Here is a 17,312-nt window from a genome sequence, read left to right on the forward strand (position 1 = left end):
CTAAGTAGGTACATAGTTTGCGGGGAGAAAGAGATTTGTAAATGATGATGTCAAAGTGATGAAATTCAAACATGATAATTACTGTACTTTTTGCTCTATAAGGCACACTTTCCCCCTCCCCCGCCCCAAAAAAGTGGGTGGAAATGTCTGTGCATTAGTGCAGGTCCTTGAGTGAATAGTAGCCAGGCCGTGGCACCGGGGTCCTTTTACAGTGCTGAACTTGCCTCTTTTGTCTTTGTCATTGCTCGTCTCTTCTGTCTCTTTTCCGCAGTGCAAGAGTCAATAGAGAGAGCTGGCACATGAAGAGGACACTTTTCTGTGGTCCTCTCAGGCTCCGCCTGATATTTTTTTTCTTGTTTTCCTCCTCTAAACCTAGGTGCATCTTATGGTCAGGTGCGTCTTATAGTGTGAAAAATATGGTATTTACCTCATATGCAAGTAATTATATTGTTTCAATATTTTGTTTCATGTGGCTATCAAACTTTTTTGTACACTGTTGGCCTAGCATTTAAAAAGCTTACATTTTGAATCACATGATAAATCCACTTGGTAAGAAGATAGCTTACATTTTAAACCAGTAACTTGAATGATGCTAATTCTGTGGCTAATGATGCCTGAACTTGAATGATGCTGATTAGCATGCTAATTTGCTGCGTAGGTACAATATTCTACTGATGTTGGATTTCAACTATTTTTGCATAGGGACGGGAGATGAAAATAACCTATATAGATCCCAATAATCCTTTGCCAGACAAACTGTATTATGGATCAGTTCAATTAGTTGAGGTAAGAATAATGTTAACTCACTTTTGATAAACTATGTCATCAAATCTTTGCCTATTTTGATCCGTATCAGAAAAAGAAAACATAAATGTTCCTGCTCTAAGAATCATTTCCAAGACCGCAGTTCAGAATATTCTATTGTCTATTGGAGAAAAAAGCTTATAAGCATGCATTAATTGTGCAGTGAACGCACATGGTACATAATGAATCTCTCTATATGTGAGAAGAATTTCTATTGTAATTATACAGTATGTTCTAATTGAGAATGGCCTATTATTCAATAAATAATTGAGAATATTTTCTCAGTGGGAAATAAAACACAGGGTGGATCCCTAGATTAGTCTTAATGTGCTGTAGAAGAAGATAGCAAGTTTACACTTTGAATACAGCAAGGGAGAACAGCATTTTTAATCAGCGTTTGGAAAGAGGGGCAGCATTCTTGGGTACAATAGGTATTTGGGACTCTCCTGGAAGATTACCAGCTGTGCTGCATACTTGCTTGAGTCCTTTTCCTCCCACTTGCTTTGCTTCTATGCTGTAATAATCAAAGATTTTAGAGACACCATATTTATCTAGTGCTATATCTTTTAATTATAAAAATTTGCCTGTTATGCTACCATGGGACTTCTTATGCCAGAAGACTTTGGGGAAATATTTCCAAAAGCCAAATTGTAAAGCTAATTTGGTTGATATATTTCTTCCTTCAAAACATAGAACAGCAGCATCAGATTATTTTGGCATCCAGTAATTCTGTAATATGGTACCATAATGTGTTGCATTGCAGTTAAGCAACAACTTGCACTGGTTGCCTGAATAGTCAAGATGAGTGCTTGGGTAATTCATGTTTAGGCTTGAAAAACAAAGATATTTGGCATCCTACTCTACATTCAATTATAGATGTACTTGAAGATTGAGGCCATTCCAAACCGACATTTCGATGTATGAGGCTCAGTTAAGCATTAGAACTGAAGATAGAAATTGAATCTTATTCCAAAGCACTTTAGAAACAGTCTAATAAATGCCTTTTATTGTAGTAAAAGTGGAATGAATAGCATTTAATGCTGTTTGCTATTCAAAAAGAATAAGAATGGAACCTGTGGACAATATATGCCTAGCATAATGCTGTCTAATGTTTTAATATATTGGAAATGGAAGATTATACAGTTTTATTTTCCAACAATTCTTTCCTTCATATACCCAACCTATTTGGTTCTTGCTGATTGATATGAGAGTTATCTAATAAGAGGTCAAAAAACTTTTATTTTGATGGACATTATCTTCTAGGGCAGGAGCTTGATAAAATCAAGGTGTTTGTGTTGACATATACATCTCCAATTGGTTTGCATAAACAAAGAGCTATTGCTGCTTGACAACTGTTTTAAGAACATTTTCAATATATATATACTGTGTATATTTTGCTTCCAATGCTCTGTTAGTATTTGTTGATTCTACCTTCCATATTATTCTTTTGCCTGATTGTAGTTCTTCATTGATACAATTATTTTTTCTAGCACCTTCTTCCCTAGACTCCCAGCATCTGATTTTCATGCTGTCTTTCTTTGAAAAATTTTCCTGTGCTGTAGAAGATTATTACAATGTATTCCAGACCCACATTTCATTTGTATCTTGAATATGCAGGAGAACTTCAGGCACACCAGCAGCAATAACTTAGTATCTCGAGAGGAGCTGATGATGGTCCTGTCTAGACTAGATGGATTACAAATCAGAGGTCTTTACTTCACAGAAACTCAGCGGTTAACCCTGGGCAATGTTGGTCTGGAAGAAGCCACGAACACAGGAAATGGTAATATCGCTTATGCTGTAGAAGCGTGTTCCTGCCCTCCTGAATATATGGGTGATTCATGTCAGGTAGGAATTTTCTTTCTTTTTATTCTGCATCATCCATGAGACATCACTCAGGATAACAATACTGATTTGGCTCTAGCAACGAGAAAATATTATTCACAATGCTTTGACTTAAAATGCAGCAGAGACCTACTTTGAACCATCTTACCAGTTCAGTGAAAAACTGTAATGTATTCACATAAACTGGTTGTAGAAAATACATTTATTCATAGACATTGTGATTAAAAAAAGCAAGGTAGGCAAACATAAAAAAATAGATGAATAAAAATAAAACGTAAGACGATCATAATGTATCCCAGTTAATGTATAGCTCTAAACTAAAAGTTGCTTAATCATAGCTTATAAATCTCTGTGAGTTATTAAAGGATGCCAAATGCACAATACTTTCCTTATTTTTATAGGCAACTAACGTTTAAGATGCAGTTTATCAGGTTAGAGTGAAAAAAGCTGCATCACTTAAATTCCTTTCTTCTATGGTGCTATCTATGTCAATCTACCATTACCCTGCTTATTTGATATTATTGCACTACTGATTTGGCAGCATTGTAACCTTTTGCAAAGCAAATATTTTTAAGATTAGCCTGTACCGGTCTCAGTTTTCTCAAGTTACAATACTGGGCTTGTTGAAAATCATTTTGAAAACACTTTCAGTTTAATTTTTAAATGATTTTAAGTCTGTGATATAAAATATTCAGTTGATCAAGCATCAAGTGTGCATTTAAACTTTCCCCATTGCTTTTCCTATTCCCTAAGTACACCTGGTCGGGTTTGTTTTCTTTAGTCTAGTGAAAATACATAGCCAAAAGGTAGACTTAGACACACTCCAGGAAGGAACACACCCTTTCAACATATTTCCTTAGAATTACTCAGCCTGTGATTTACAGGGCTGCTTCATCGTCTAGTACTGTCTCACTATGCTTGGTAGGGAAAAGGTGATGCCTGCCACACCTTAATTCAGTGATACGCTCATTTTCAGAAATTACAATGTGGTCATTAACATCAGGCATTGCTCTTATTGTACAACCTGACTCATGTACAAAGTTTAAAGGAGGAGCAGATCCTAGCATACCGATAGAGCCAAGAGGAGAACAATACGAAGTAGCATAAGGAAAAGTGCTGTATAATAACAAGGGCTGGGCGAGAGAGCAGCTCAGCTTAAGGCTCAGCAAAATGAGGGCTGCAGGATGGAAGCTGTGCAGCCTTGGGTGGCTAACCTTTTGCACAGGCCTGAGGCTCTGTCTGGGACATGTTTCACAACAGAGGATAGTGTTTCCACCGCTCTTGGGCCGAGGGCAACAGCAACAGGGTCGCTGGGATTTTAAACCAAGACAGGTAACCATTCTTCTTTTTCTCTACTCTTGCCCCACCTGTTCTTTCATTTTGAATTTTTAAAACATCCTGATATGAAAGCATGTAAAGTAGAGCCTTGGGGCTAAACTGATTTGTTTCGTGATAGCCATAATCTACACTGGAATCTACCGGTGGAGGAGATCAGTAAATGGTTGGTTTGCTATTGAGGATTGTAATCCTTGTTCCAAACATATGAAAAACAGAAGTGTTTAAAGCCATTTCCCCCCTCTGTGGTTGAAATGTGGACTCAAACATGTTAATATTCAATTGGGTGTGGTGCTGCTGCTGCACATAAGAAGTTCAATACCTAAGAAATATGTTTTGTAAAAAACTCCCAATATGGACATTTTATAGGATTTTTTTCTTTTCTACACAGATTTTTAAAACATGTTTTATTAAGGCTGCTGTTGGTTTTAAAACAGGTTTTTTTTTTGACAATTTCACATCAAATACTTGAGTACTCAGTTTAAAATGATTAATTCCTACTTAATTGTCCCTAACAGTTTTCTATGTCTTTATTGATAATTATTCATTCTAGTTTAGCCAAATATCTTTGCAATGATCTTAAATGTCCATTCTACTGGCTTTCCCAGCCAAATTGCCTAGTATACTCATGCACAGAGAATTACTAATTTGTAAACACTTTATAATATTATTGTGTCTTGTAAGGCAGTTCATTACCCAAACATTTACAAATTGCGAATTGAGATTATTGCATATAACTTTGTTTATTGTTAAATGGTTGTTGGGTTAAGCCAGAACAGGATTAGTTTGATTTTGTGATAGTGTAATGGAACACCTAACATAATCCAGTGGTGGATTATGTCTTAATGAGATATGTGAATCCAGTCAATCTGGCCAAGAGGGAAATGGCTTTTAGACAAATGTCAGATCTATCCCTAATTGCAGCTATTAAATGAATCACATTCACTCTCCATTGAACTTAGCACTGATTGATAAATACCAGTGAACATCTGTGGATCTCCAAATGTTACTGAATTGCAGCTTCTAGCATCATTTGAGCATTTGGCTGAGGCTATTGGAATTTGCAGTTAAGAAATATCTGGCTGACCTTAGATTTATCACTGCCCTATTATATTTATACCCATAGATTCCATTAATTAAACATTTTACCAAAAGTTAATGCACTATTAATTTAATGCACCAAGATTAATAAATTCTAACCAGTTACTAGTGGAAGTCTCATTATACTAGAAGGATTAATTATTTTGTTAACCAAAACGTTTCAGTAATATTCAAGCTAATCTCTAATAGTTTTAAGATATCTTTTTGCATAAATTTACACATGTAAATAGGTATATAATGGGAACCCAGAGCAGGATAGCTCGTGTGATCTGCTGTCGCCAGGGCAGGGAGTGAGAAGTGAGGGGTGATTTTGTTATATTGTACTATTAATTTATTTAATTCTTTTTGTTAGTTTTATTGTTTTAAATGTGATTTTATATTTTGTAAGCTGCCTTAAGTTACCATGGGTGAATAGGCGACAATATAAAATAAATAAATACGTGAAAGTATATTTCCTTGCTCAACTAATTCATTATGTGATTTCCTACATAATGGTTTGTGAAGATGGAAGCATATATTACATATCAACATATTAATTAAACTCCAATAAGAACATCTAATAGGTGAATTATTTCAATGGAGATGATTTGCAGCAGAGATGTTGAAAGGAAGAGTTCTTAACAACTGTTTTTCCTGCAGCTTTCCCTATAAAATTGTCTCCTATACAGCTTTATCATTTTCTTTAGTATCCAGCATGGTTCCAGTTGGCTACTAAACGTGTGCTAAGACACTTGTGGAGTAGAATTATAGGCAAGGCAGAGGTTGCAAAAAGAATACATGAATCTGCTATGTTTTAGAGGTAGTGTCTTGCCTTTTTTGATGAGAATAATCTAGTGTCACAAAAACTGTGGAAATGGTGACAAGAACTTCTACTGAATTGTTTTTATCAGTTTTCATTCAATTCATGAAAGACATTTAGTTTTACAAATTATCTATTACTACATTATAATGTATAAGTTATCAGAGACATTTTAATTAATGGATGTGGCATTCTTGCATGAGATGACCAAGATGTGTTTGTGTGTGTGTATGGCCTATCTTTCTCTAGTCTAGGACAATCCTCAGCCCAGTGGTCTGCAACCTTTGTGGCTTTCTGCACTTCAGTTAAATCCCATAATCAGACAGAGGTCAAAGACAAGTCTAATGGGATGTGACACCGAGATCTTTCTCCCATGTATTTATGCACAGATTGAGAACATGGATTCATATAGTGTTTAATATGGTTCATTGCACAGTCCAACAGTTTAGACTGGATTTGCAATTATTATTATTATTATTATTATTATTATTATTATTATTATTATTATTATTTCCATCTTTTCTCCACAAACTCAAAAACATAGTACAGAATTTTTCCCAAAGTTTGTTAGTCCATCATAGTAACCAACACATTGCAATCATAGCAATACTTTGGAAATTTATTGCTGATTGCTTGAAATATATTAATGAATAGTGCACATATATCTCAAAATATAAATAACAAATGAAATATACAGTATGCTATCAAATCATCAATATAGTGATAGAATTCATAAAATATTTCATGAAAGTCCTCTGTGATTTAATATGTACAATTACTTTTTCAGTGTTCAGTTAGTTCATGGACTTTGAAATTAATATTGCTTGTGTTCAGTCGTATTTTATAATAGGCAAAGGTGTAAATAAGTCTTGGCAATGCATAACAATCTCTTCCTGGGAGAAATCAAGCTAACCAAAAAGTCTTACATTGACTACAGTTCTTTATTCCTCTACGATTTGCTTAATAGTCTGAATTGTCCAGTATTATGGTTAACTAATAAGTCAGTGATCCTAAAATATAATTAAATTTCTTCTACTTTCCAATATCACTTTAAAACAATTAATTTTCTAAACTTCTCAAACACTATTAAACTTTTTCTTTCTGCTCTATGCACCAGGAATGCAGTCCAGGATTCTATCGTGAGAGTGTGGGTCAATTTACGGGAAAGTGTGTTCCGTGCAGTTGTAATGGAAATTCAGATAGCTGCCTGGATGGTTCTGGAATTTGTATTGTAAGTATTTACAACAAATGTTGCTGCAAATGCTCTTATTAATTTCTTTTGCTTCAGGCCAGTAATAACTTTGAGATAAATTGCTTGTGTCTGCAAGAACACAAACATCTTTGAGGTACGGTAAAAACTGACATATCTATTACAGCAAAAATGTCCACAGAAGTTTGTCAGCTTTGAAGCATGAATTATCTTTACTTGCTATGCTTGCATGCATTTCATATTTTTTCTATTTTAACAAGAGTTATCAAGGTTGCACTTGCACACAGTTAACTTAGCTTATAGGCTGAGATATAGTATTACTCTTTTCTTCCTGTGAAGAGTTCGTGTTAATTATGGCTTTCATGATGTATCTGAGCAACGAACAATAAAATAAACCAAGATGTTAAGCCAACTTTAAAGATGGTTTCATTTCACTTGTTTGCCTCATTAAGCTGTGGTCATACATAATGTAGCCATGGAATTTAATAGCAGTTCTTGCCAAAGAATAAACATTGGCAGGGTTAATTTATAAGCAAGGGGAAAGGAACTGGAGGTATAATGTTAACCTACCCAGACATGTGATCTCTACACAGCAATGTTGGCTTTTGGTATTATTTCCTTTTGAAATTAGTCAATCAAAGCAAATATGTATAAAGGAACATGACTGGCAATAGTTGTTTGAAAAAAAGTTCTTATTCAGGGCACAAGGCTTGCATTTTTTTGCATACCACAGACTTGCAAAACATTTCATTGCTTTTTTTTCTATAGTATACTGAAAAAAATATTCTTAAGTTCTTTTTTCTTAAATAAATACATTTGCAGCCTAGCCTCTTTCTTTGCCCACATTTTTTTATACTTACTCATTATTCATTGCCTGCATAGAGTTCTTTGATATTACACAATACTTTTCTTGACTTTTTTTTTGATAAACCTTTTTGAGTTTAAATGTAGGAGCTGTTCGCCAAATTAGCTTGTTCCAAATAGGTGTGAATCATATGGCATTTTGATTGAGGAACAGGCCATAACAAGCAAACACAACCAGCAAGAACTAGATAGTGTACATTGCCCTAAGAGAAAAATTTTCTAAATATTAACTTTTTCAGTCTTGTTCTAAGTATCATTAATGCCCATCAGAGCTACCAGATTGGGTGGCACAAATCCACATGCTCCTAGATGGTAGGATAAAATCTAGTAGTTGTCTGTTTTTGTTTTACAACCCAGACTTGGTAGCCCCAATGGTTATCCATACTGCATATTAGATAAGTATCATATTTGCAGTAGATTTTTATAGCATGCATTCTCTTTGGATAGCTAGTTAATATTGTTAGTTAAGTCAGAAATGAACATTGAATGAGATTTTAAAATAGTTTATAAGGTGTTACTCTATGTTCCTTTAGATAAAAAAAATAATGAATTTATGACAAATAAATAATTTACAGATAAACAATTAAATCAACTAGTATCAGGTAGACTAAGAACTGTTCATATGAGGAGAAAACACATGGATGCAGAAGATATGAAGCCATATAGCTTTAAGTTCCTCGCTGCCCAGTGCCTAATACTAGCATATTATGACAGGAATGATATTAATACCAGTAGAGTAGGACTGATGATTAATACTGCAATAGGATTTACTTTTCATCTGGTGGGAGAACTTTTCATTTTTCCAGTCCTTCTAAGTTATAATATGAAAGCCAGTTTGAGTTTGGTCTAGTAGTTAAAACACTGAACAAGAAAGTGGGAGGTGGTGACTTCAAGTCCCACCTTAGCCATGAAAGCCAGCGGGTTAACTTTGGCCAGTCACTCTCTAAAAACCCACTTCACAGGATTGTTGTTGTGGGGAAAATAGGTGTGCTAGATATGTTCACCACCTTGAGTTATTTGTAATAATAATACAGGTAGGATACAAATAAATACAAATATGCATCAACAAGTTATATAGATCAGTCTGTATGAATGTAAAAATATTTCAGCCTCATGAGACAAATTGATCTTCAGTCAAATGCTCTATTGGTGAACACCCCATTGCTTTAAGTAGTGAATCTATACAACTGAAGATGACCATCAAAATATCAGTCTAATTTATTTATTAAGAGAACCTACACGCTGGGTGAAAGCAAACTTTATTATAACTGCTAAATCACTTCTGACCAAGAGTATCTTAATTGTAAAACACTTGCTACTTTAAATTAATAATGTGTGACCATCTGTGTAATTACATTATGCCATTACTTCTGGAACTAAGCAGGAAACAATTGTTCACACACCCTTTAGCCAGATACTAACTGGGTCTAATTTATTTATTCAGTCTTGCAATAAAGTAAATATGGGGTGGCTTGCAATGATCAATGATCATTTTCTCATGTTGGTATTACTAATAAACCCTGAAAAATAAGACCACTGCTAACCTTCTGCCTTCTGTATATTTTTAAAAAGAACTGTCAACATAATACTGCTGGAGAAAAGTGTGAGCGTTGTAAAGAAGGATATTTTCGAGATGCCAGTCAAGGACTTTGTAAGGAATGTCACTGCCCTTACACAAACAGGTACTCAGTTGGGTTGACAGTGGGAAGCTGTATTTATTGTGCTTGGTTCAAAGTTGCCCTGGTGAAAATACTGTGTCTTTATAATAGTGAGAACAGCTATTAGATAATTCAATGCTATGATGCACAAATGATAGAATTTTGGTGTCATAGTGGCTCGTCATGGACAATGCACAGAGGGTAAGATGATAATCATTACTCATCTTGAACATCTTCATATAAAATAAAATAAGAAATTTCCTATGAAGAAAAAAATCATAAAGCAATTTTCAATTTTAAGTGCATTTACTACAAATAAATAGCCATTTTAAGTGAGATATTGATGACCTTGGATTAAAAGTGTGATTGCAGTGTGACTCATGACCTTAATAAAGCCTTTACTAAATTGGTACCCTCTAGATGTGCTGGGCATCAATTCCCATAATTACCATACTAACATCCAAATGGAGTTGTGAAAATGTAAATTTTTGGAGGAATTTAGCTTGAGGAGGAGACAGGAGAGAACATATTTTCTGCATCATCACAACTACAATTCACTTTAAAAGAAATTTATGGTGCAAGAGCCTTTGCCTACAATTTGTCAACTAGTTTGGCCTAAAATATATTTTATTTAGTTGGTATTAATTTAAAATTTATTTAAAGCAAGTTCATTGCTTTTACTCATTTATTTTGCCAACTATAGTGGACATTTCTTGTATATTAATTTAAAATGTATTTAAAGCCAAACTCATTGCTTTTTTTTTCCATTTATTTTGCCTGATACAATGGACATTTCTGGTATGTCTTCTACTTTGAATATGATATGAGTGAATTAAAAATAATAGAAATGAAAAAAATGAACATTGGAGTAATTTTCTGAAAGTTTACTTCATTTCAATAAAACCAAAACAATGTTGTGATACCTTAAAGGCTAATTGCCTCATTGTAAGAAGCAGTTAAAAGACTTGGTTGTGTTTGCTACATACTGAAATCATGAAATAATATTTTTGCTTTTTTAGGGAAGGCCTGTATTTGGTTCTGTGTTGATGATTTCAAAAAGGAAAGGGAATTGGGGCAATAATAGAGCTGGCTAAATGATGACTCTCCAGATGTTATTTGGACTCTAGTTGCTAAAACCTCCAGCTAGGTATAACTGAGAGGGAACGATTGTGGGAGTTACAGTGCAGCCATTTCAAGATGGCCACAAGTTGTCCTGATAATATTATAGACTAGGAAAAGTTGTAATAATTTTCTTTGTTAGATATATATGGACAGCCTTTTATTTATTGCTCAATGATCTAGTGAACATGGAGATTATCCTTTCAACTTATAAAATAGAGATATTTAGATTTGTCAGGTAAACATGCAGATTCAGTTTCTAAACAAAGAAGAGCAGAGGTTTGTTCTTGTTCAGTAATAAAATATAACCCAATGTCATTTTTTCAAATTCCCTAATTTATTATTTGCACAATTTGCATTTCTAGAATGTTCTCAGGATTGTAGGTCTGCATTCTGATTTTGAAAAAAAAGGTGATAGGCAATAATGTACAAGCAAAAATAGTTGCAACTTGTCTGTGACTGAAATTTTTTGTGTTAGCCTTTTATTCAATGTTCACAAAGTAACATGACCCTTATATTATTTTTCTTTCCCATAAACTGTATAAATATGCCTTAAAAGAAAAAAAAGCTATTTTCAAGTTTTTCATGTTCTTTATATTTTTTATACTATTTATGTAGTTTTGCTTCCGGCTGTCTGGAAGTTAATGGAGAAATTCAATGTTTTTGCAAAGAAGGCTATTCTGGAAAGCATTGTGAAAGGTATGTGATTTGTCTCAATACTGATTTACTATGTGGAAAGTTAAAACAGATCTTTTCAACTGGAAACTACTAACATATTGGAAAATATTGTTTTCTAAACAGAGACAATATTTTCATGCTTTGGCTGGAGTCCAAAGTGCTACAAGGCTTCTAAACATGTACATGTGCACACATGCTCTCTTTAATAAACATAAGCTGCTGTCCTTGATTCAGTTTCAGAATACTCCATTCATCCAGTTCAGGACTATTTAATTTCATGTTCTTTGAAGTAAATTGCACCAGTATCCAATTATGCATTAGATATGCATACTGTATACACTGATGTTTTTAAATCTGAAGAGTTGTATGAAGTATAGGTGTAGGCCCAGAAAGCTAGATATGCACAGATTCTTATGATATTAAATATTTGTGGACTGTACTGACTCTATAGGGCTTATCAAATTAGAGATACAATTAAAAGAGAAAAGGCAATCATAATATTGAGGCTTCCTAATATTTTACACTAGCCTGTCTATCAATACTTAGCAATGTGTTTGGAATGATATGATTATAAGCCTACCTGAAAATTAGGTGACTAGTAAGAACAGAGATTTAAAAAGTAGTAACCAAGTAACTTTTGGATTAAATGGATTCACTAAGTAATGGAACTCAAATGGATTATATATTTAATAAATTTAATACACGAAGAGCCATTGGCTTTGGGTTTGTATGTAAAATTCTGTTCTTCCTCTGTCTCTTAAAAACTCGGAAAGAATTAGGATGTAGTGCTAATTTTTCTGTTGGCTATTTCTTAAGAATTGTTTCCTTATTTAGTTCTTTGAATAATTCATAATGGACCTATTCTCTATCTTAGCCAAATATATTGTGATTTGTATTCTGAAATTTTGCTTTATTTGGTCAGATTAGACCATTGTAACACAAAATGTTAACATTTATGGATATGATGTGGATTTTTAAGCCAGCAGAAATTGTTGCATTGTCAATTAAGTTAGATCACTTGTGAGTTTTATTTGTTAACTAATTTATTTTGTAGCTGCGCTCCTGGTTATTTTGGAAATCCACTGAAATACAGATACTGTCAAAAATGTAATTGCCTGGAGAATGGCCAGCTCACAAAATGTGATCGCTTGACTGGGGGTACGTAAAGTGACATAAATATTTCTGAATAATATCAAAAAGGAAATCATATAATATTTGAATATAATCTCCCGTACAAATAAAAGTTATATTTTCAATTCTCTGCTTATAGCTCTTCATTCTTGCTACAAATGATAGTCTAGTATAAGGATGAGAAAAATCTAGCTCTTCAGATGTTGTTGAAGTATAAGTCCCAAGATCCATTGGCTGCTGCTATAATTCCTCTGTATCTGAAAAACCTGTTTTACACATTTGTGGTTTTAATGAAGTAATTAAATGTATTAGTTAATGTTGAAACAGCATGATCCTGATTTAGGTATCCTACATCCTACAGATTTCATTGCTGATTGTATTTAGGTAATTTAGATATCCATATGAATTATGAATTTCTTCTGTACAATTTTAATGTTAATTGTTTCAAGGTTTCAAGGAAGATAAACTTGAACAATAGACATGGTGAATATATTCAGATATTGCTGAGCTACAACTTCCAGCCACCTCAAGTAACATGGCCAGTAGTGAAAGATGCTGAAAGTTTTAATTTGAATTTGCAAATATAAAATTGCCTAATTGCTGTGGGTCTTTTTTTAACAACACAACTACCTGCAGAATTAAAGGAATCCTAAATACATTCTATGATTGCATCAGTTATAATATTCCTTTCATCTAAACATTCCAGTTGATTTCAATAATGTGTCTCTCTATAGCTTTGTTTAGCCATTTCTGAATCAGAACAAAGTTTGACATAAGAAAAAAAATCATTAACGGATTATAATAGAAAAAGAAACATTATTTTATAATATATATCTGAGACATTAACTAAAAAGATATAGTTTTATCTAAATGAAAATATTACTCTATCAACAATATTCTTATAATGTCACTTTAATGGATACCTTTATGTAGGGTTTTGTATTGGTGTGTGGGAATGACCATTCCCTAGGCAGCAACTCTGGGCCCAGTCTCCCAAAATTATTCCCACATAGCATTACAGATTTGTGGCTCATTTACTTGGTACTTGCTAGTTAACACATATAGGTATTAGGGAGTTTGGTGCTTTGCGTCTTGAATTTTGAATTCAATTTGCCAGGTTGGCACTCTTATTTCTATTAAGATGTTGTATTTCAGCTTTGCTACCCAGCATGCATTGTATGCACTCTGTATTACTTAGAGGAGACATCAGACTTAGAGCCCATTTTAATTATGCACAAGCACTTACATTTCAAGTCTGAGTCAAAGGCAACTGTTAGAGAGGAGCAAGAAAGCAGAAAGCGGGGAGCTGAAGCAAGGAATCCAAATCCCAAACAAGAATATGCAAGAGCTAGTAGGCTTGTTTCCAAGCCAGCAAGAATCTTTCCTCAACCAGAGCTAAAGGCAAGCTGAGGGACATAGGGCCAGGCCCTATATCTGAAAAAAATTTACTTGCCAAGGACACATATCGGACTTTTATTTTGAGACTTGCACATATTTCTTAGTTCTAGTCTCCAAATGTTTGATGTAAGGAAAACTGTTTTATCTGAATATAGTATGATGCTTTCTGTCTCAAAGGCATTGTTATTATCTCAATTCCATTATGTAATCTACTAGAATTATATAAATGGGCACATATATTTCAAACAACATATTTTAAAGTGCTGTTCTGCTGCTTAAATTAACAGTTCCTAGAACAAGTTCAGTCTCGATGCAGTTGCTTTAGCGAATCCTGATGTCATTGTGGTTTTGCTGTAGTGCATTGAGCCTTGGTTTAAGTGTGGTCATGCAGTAGCTTATTGAAATCTATAATTGCATATCTTTGGATGTTCCCATTCCTATTAGGCAATGACATGTCATATTTAATTGGCACCCTTCTTTATGTGTCATGAGATAAAAGTGATTAAAAGTGATAGACTACTTCGGTATTCAGCCTGGCTGGAGGTTGAGAAAAACCTGTCTACTTAATCTTCAATAGCAATATTTGCCTCAAATTTTGTATTTGCTTGGCTTGCAAAATTGCTTTAACTTGGAAGTTGAAGTTAATAGGTAATAGGTAATAATGACATCAGAAGAAATCACAAGCTGTAAGTATTGTGCTGCATATACAGAGAGTCCTCAACTTTCAACAATTCCTTGAGTGATCGTTCAGAGTTACAACAGCACTGAAAAAGTGACTTATGATCATTGCAGCATCCCCACGGTCACGTGATCAAAATTCAGATGCTTGGCAAACGGTTCATATTTATGATGGTTGCAGTGTCCCAGGGTCCTGTGATCACCTTTTGCAACCTTCTGACACGCTAAGCCAATGGGAAAGCCAGATTCACTTAACAACCATGTTATTCACTCAACAACTGCAGTGATTCACTTAACAACTGTGGCAAGAATGGTTATAAAGTGGGGCAAAACTCACTTAACAAATGTCTTGCTTAGCAACATAACTTATGGGCTCAATTGTGGTCGTAAGTCGAGGACTACCTGTGTTATATTTTGCAGTATTTAATCACTGTAGCATACTATGGACTGAATTGGTGTGTAGGAAGAGGAATCTGTTTTGAAAAGGTCTTTTAGAGACTTGGCAGCCAGCAGTCTTTTGACAGCATAGCTCCTTGAGAGGCCAGTATCCCTCCTCTTGTGATAATGAAATCATACTGGCAGAAGAGGCAGCCACAATGTGGACCAGCATAGCTGGCTGGAGAATTCTGGAAGTTGAAATCCACAAGTCTTAAAGTTGCCAAGTTTGGAGAACTCTGCAATGGACACTTGCATGAACGCAAACTCTTCCCTGATTAATAAGTTGTACTGGAATAGCACAAAATACTTCTAAATGTTGTGATTCCAAGAACCATAACTACGGTTGTTTTGGTTGAATGTTTTGATTATATTTTACCATGTTTGTATTCTAATGCCATATCTTTTGTTTCTGAGCTTGAAGAGTTAAATCAGTGGACAAGTTCAAGAAACCTTGTTTTCCTGCCTGCTAAGATACTTAGTAAACAATGCCTTGGATTTCTGAAGGGCCCAGGAGTGTGACCCAATATTATGGTATAATTTGTTCACATTAGCTTAAGATGTTACTTGAGGAAAACAAGAAAGCAAAGTGTAAATTTAACTTTGGGGAGAACTCTACAAGATGCTATAAACTTCCTCTCTAATATATTTTTATTGTAAGCCTCCAACTTTGGAGAATGAAATGGGAGGCATATAAATTAAGTAAAGAAAGAGAAAAAGTAGGTATATAATATTTTACAATATTGATTCTAGGGAACTTGCTACCTATGTTTTTACCTGCATAACAATGTTCAGCTTTCAGTGGAGTGAAGAGGGCATCAATAACACTATCAGCTTTCTGACATTTTAGAACATCACATCCTGTAATTGTTGCATCCTGCAATTTTAATTTCTCTCTCTCTTTTTTCTTTTAATTTCCAGAATGCATAAGCCAAGAACCAAAAGATATAGATCCAAATGAAGACTGTAATTGTAAGTTATAAACTTTATTTGGTCTGAAAGCTTGCTTATATGTATAGCACTAATAAAGAGCTATGTGTTGAGAGATTAAAAAGAGCAATTCTGGTGTTTTCTTGTAGATAATAAGTCTATTCAGAACAAGTTATCTAAACCCCCAGTAGTGAGAGGGACTCTCTCTGTTAATGTTGAGGATGCCAAAAGTTGTAATCCAACACATCTGGAGGGCAGCAAGTTAGGAAAGGTTGAACCAACATGAGAGATATACAAAGAATGGCTTCAAGGATTTGGTTACCATCTTACATTTATTGGCTTTATTGATGATTGTAACAGTAAAATAGTGCAGACAAGCAGCGTAGTTGTATGACAAACATAGTTTTATAACACAATTTCAAAAGTTTTGTTATTGGTTTCAGTAACAGATAACATTTTCTGAAAATATCTTTTGTCCCATAATTGTTTTCAGTTTTTTTTAAATGTGCAAAAAGAACACTTTAAACTCTTCTGTGTGGGCTCTTTTTTGTTTAGCTTGTGAGAGTTGTGTAATCACATTGTTGGAAGATTTGAGTACAATGGGAAGTGAACTTCGAGTGATTGAATTTCAAATACAAAGTATCAACACTAGTGCCCAACTGCTGGGGCAGATGAAACACCTGGAAGTCCGTAGCAAACAACTAGAGGTAACTCATACTGGCTTTCCATGGGATTGGATACATTTTCCTGAGGCTCGAGTACACTTTTGAAATATGCTTTAGAAGCAATTCAGGAAGAGAAATGTCATATTAAGTGTTTTTATGGGACTGGAATATGGTTCTGAATTTTGATGAAACCCATTACATTACTCTTTCTTATGCCACTTCAAAAGAAAGACCCTAGCAACCAACTCAGATTAGACTGTTGGAATGTATTATTCATGGATCTGTCTTAGAAGCCTTCTTTAAAATTTAACTCAGCCCAATTCCTGCACAACTTCTGCTGACTTCATGGACATGTATTCTTGGCAGCATTTAGCAATATTGCCTTCTTCTGGTTAGTTAGTCAAAAGCATAGTGCTAAAATTTTGATTGAAATGGAAATAAAGGTACTTTTAGCCTTGGGATTTGATCATTAGAACTGTTTATACCTATAGAAGAACTGCGTGCTATGTTTTACTCTAGTTCAAAGAAGCATTATATTCAATGCTTATATCTGTACCAAAGAAAGTTGGAAGTTATCCTTTTCTACAGCTTTTTGTTCCTTCTGGGCTGTACCTCTAATTTTGCTTTTTCCTTTGTCCCACTTTCCTCCCTTCAACTTTTTT

General features: G+C 34.3%; 1 protein-coding gene across 2 annotated transcripts in view; it reads left to right on the plus strand.

The window, feature by feature from the left end:
• Positions 1 to 17,312, plus strand: part of LAMA3 (laminin subunit alpha 3) — a 130,063-nt gene that overhangs the window by 65,504 nt on the left and 47,247 nt on the right. For both annotated transcript variants that reach the window (XM_087931160.1, XM_026699292.2), the window contains exons 37-44: positions 703 to 786; positions 2,422 to 2,652; positions 7,002 to 7,115; positions 9,531 to 9,640; positions 11,354 to 11,434; positions 12,468 to 12,571; positions 15,977 to 16,027; positions 16,541 to 16,692. In XM_087931160.1, coding sequence (XP_087787286.1) covers positions 703 to 786; positions 2,422 to 2,652; positions 7,002 to 7,115; positions 9,531 to 9,640; positions 11,354 to 11,434; positions 12,468 to 12,571; positions 15,977 to 16,027; positions 16,541 to 16,692 — 927 coding nt within the window. The remainder of the gene's footprint in view (positions 1 to 702; positions 787 to 2,421; positions 2,653 to 7,001; positions 7,116 to 9,530; positions 9,641 to 11,353; positions 11,435 to 12,467; positions 12,572 to 15,976; positions 16,028 to 16,540; positions 16,693 to 17,312) is intronic.

The sequence above is a fragment of the Pseudonaja textilis genome, chromosome 3 (assembly GCF_049901715.1).
Source record: "Pseudonaja textilis isolate UNSWEBS1 chromosome 3, rPseTex1.2, whole genome shotgun sequence".
NCBI classification, from domain to species: Eukaryota; Metazoa; Chordata; class Lepidosauria; order Squamata; family Elapidae; genus Pseudonaja; species Pseudonaja textilis.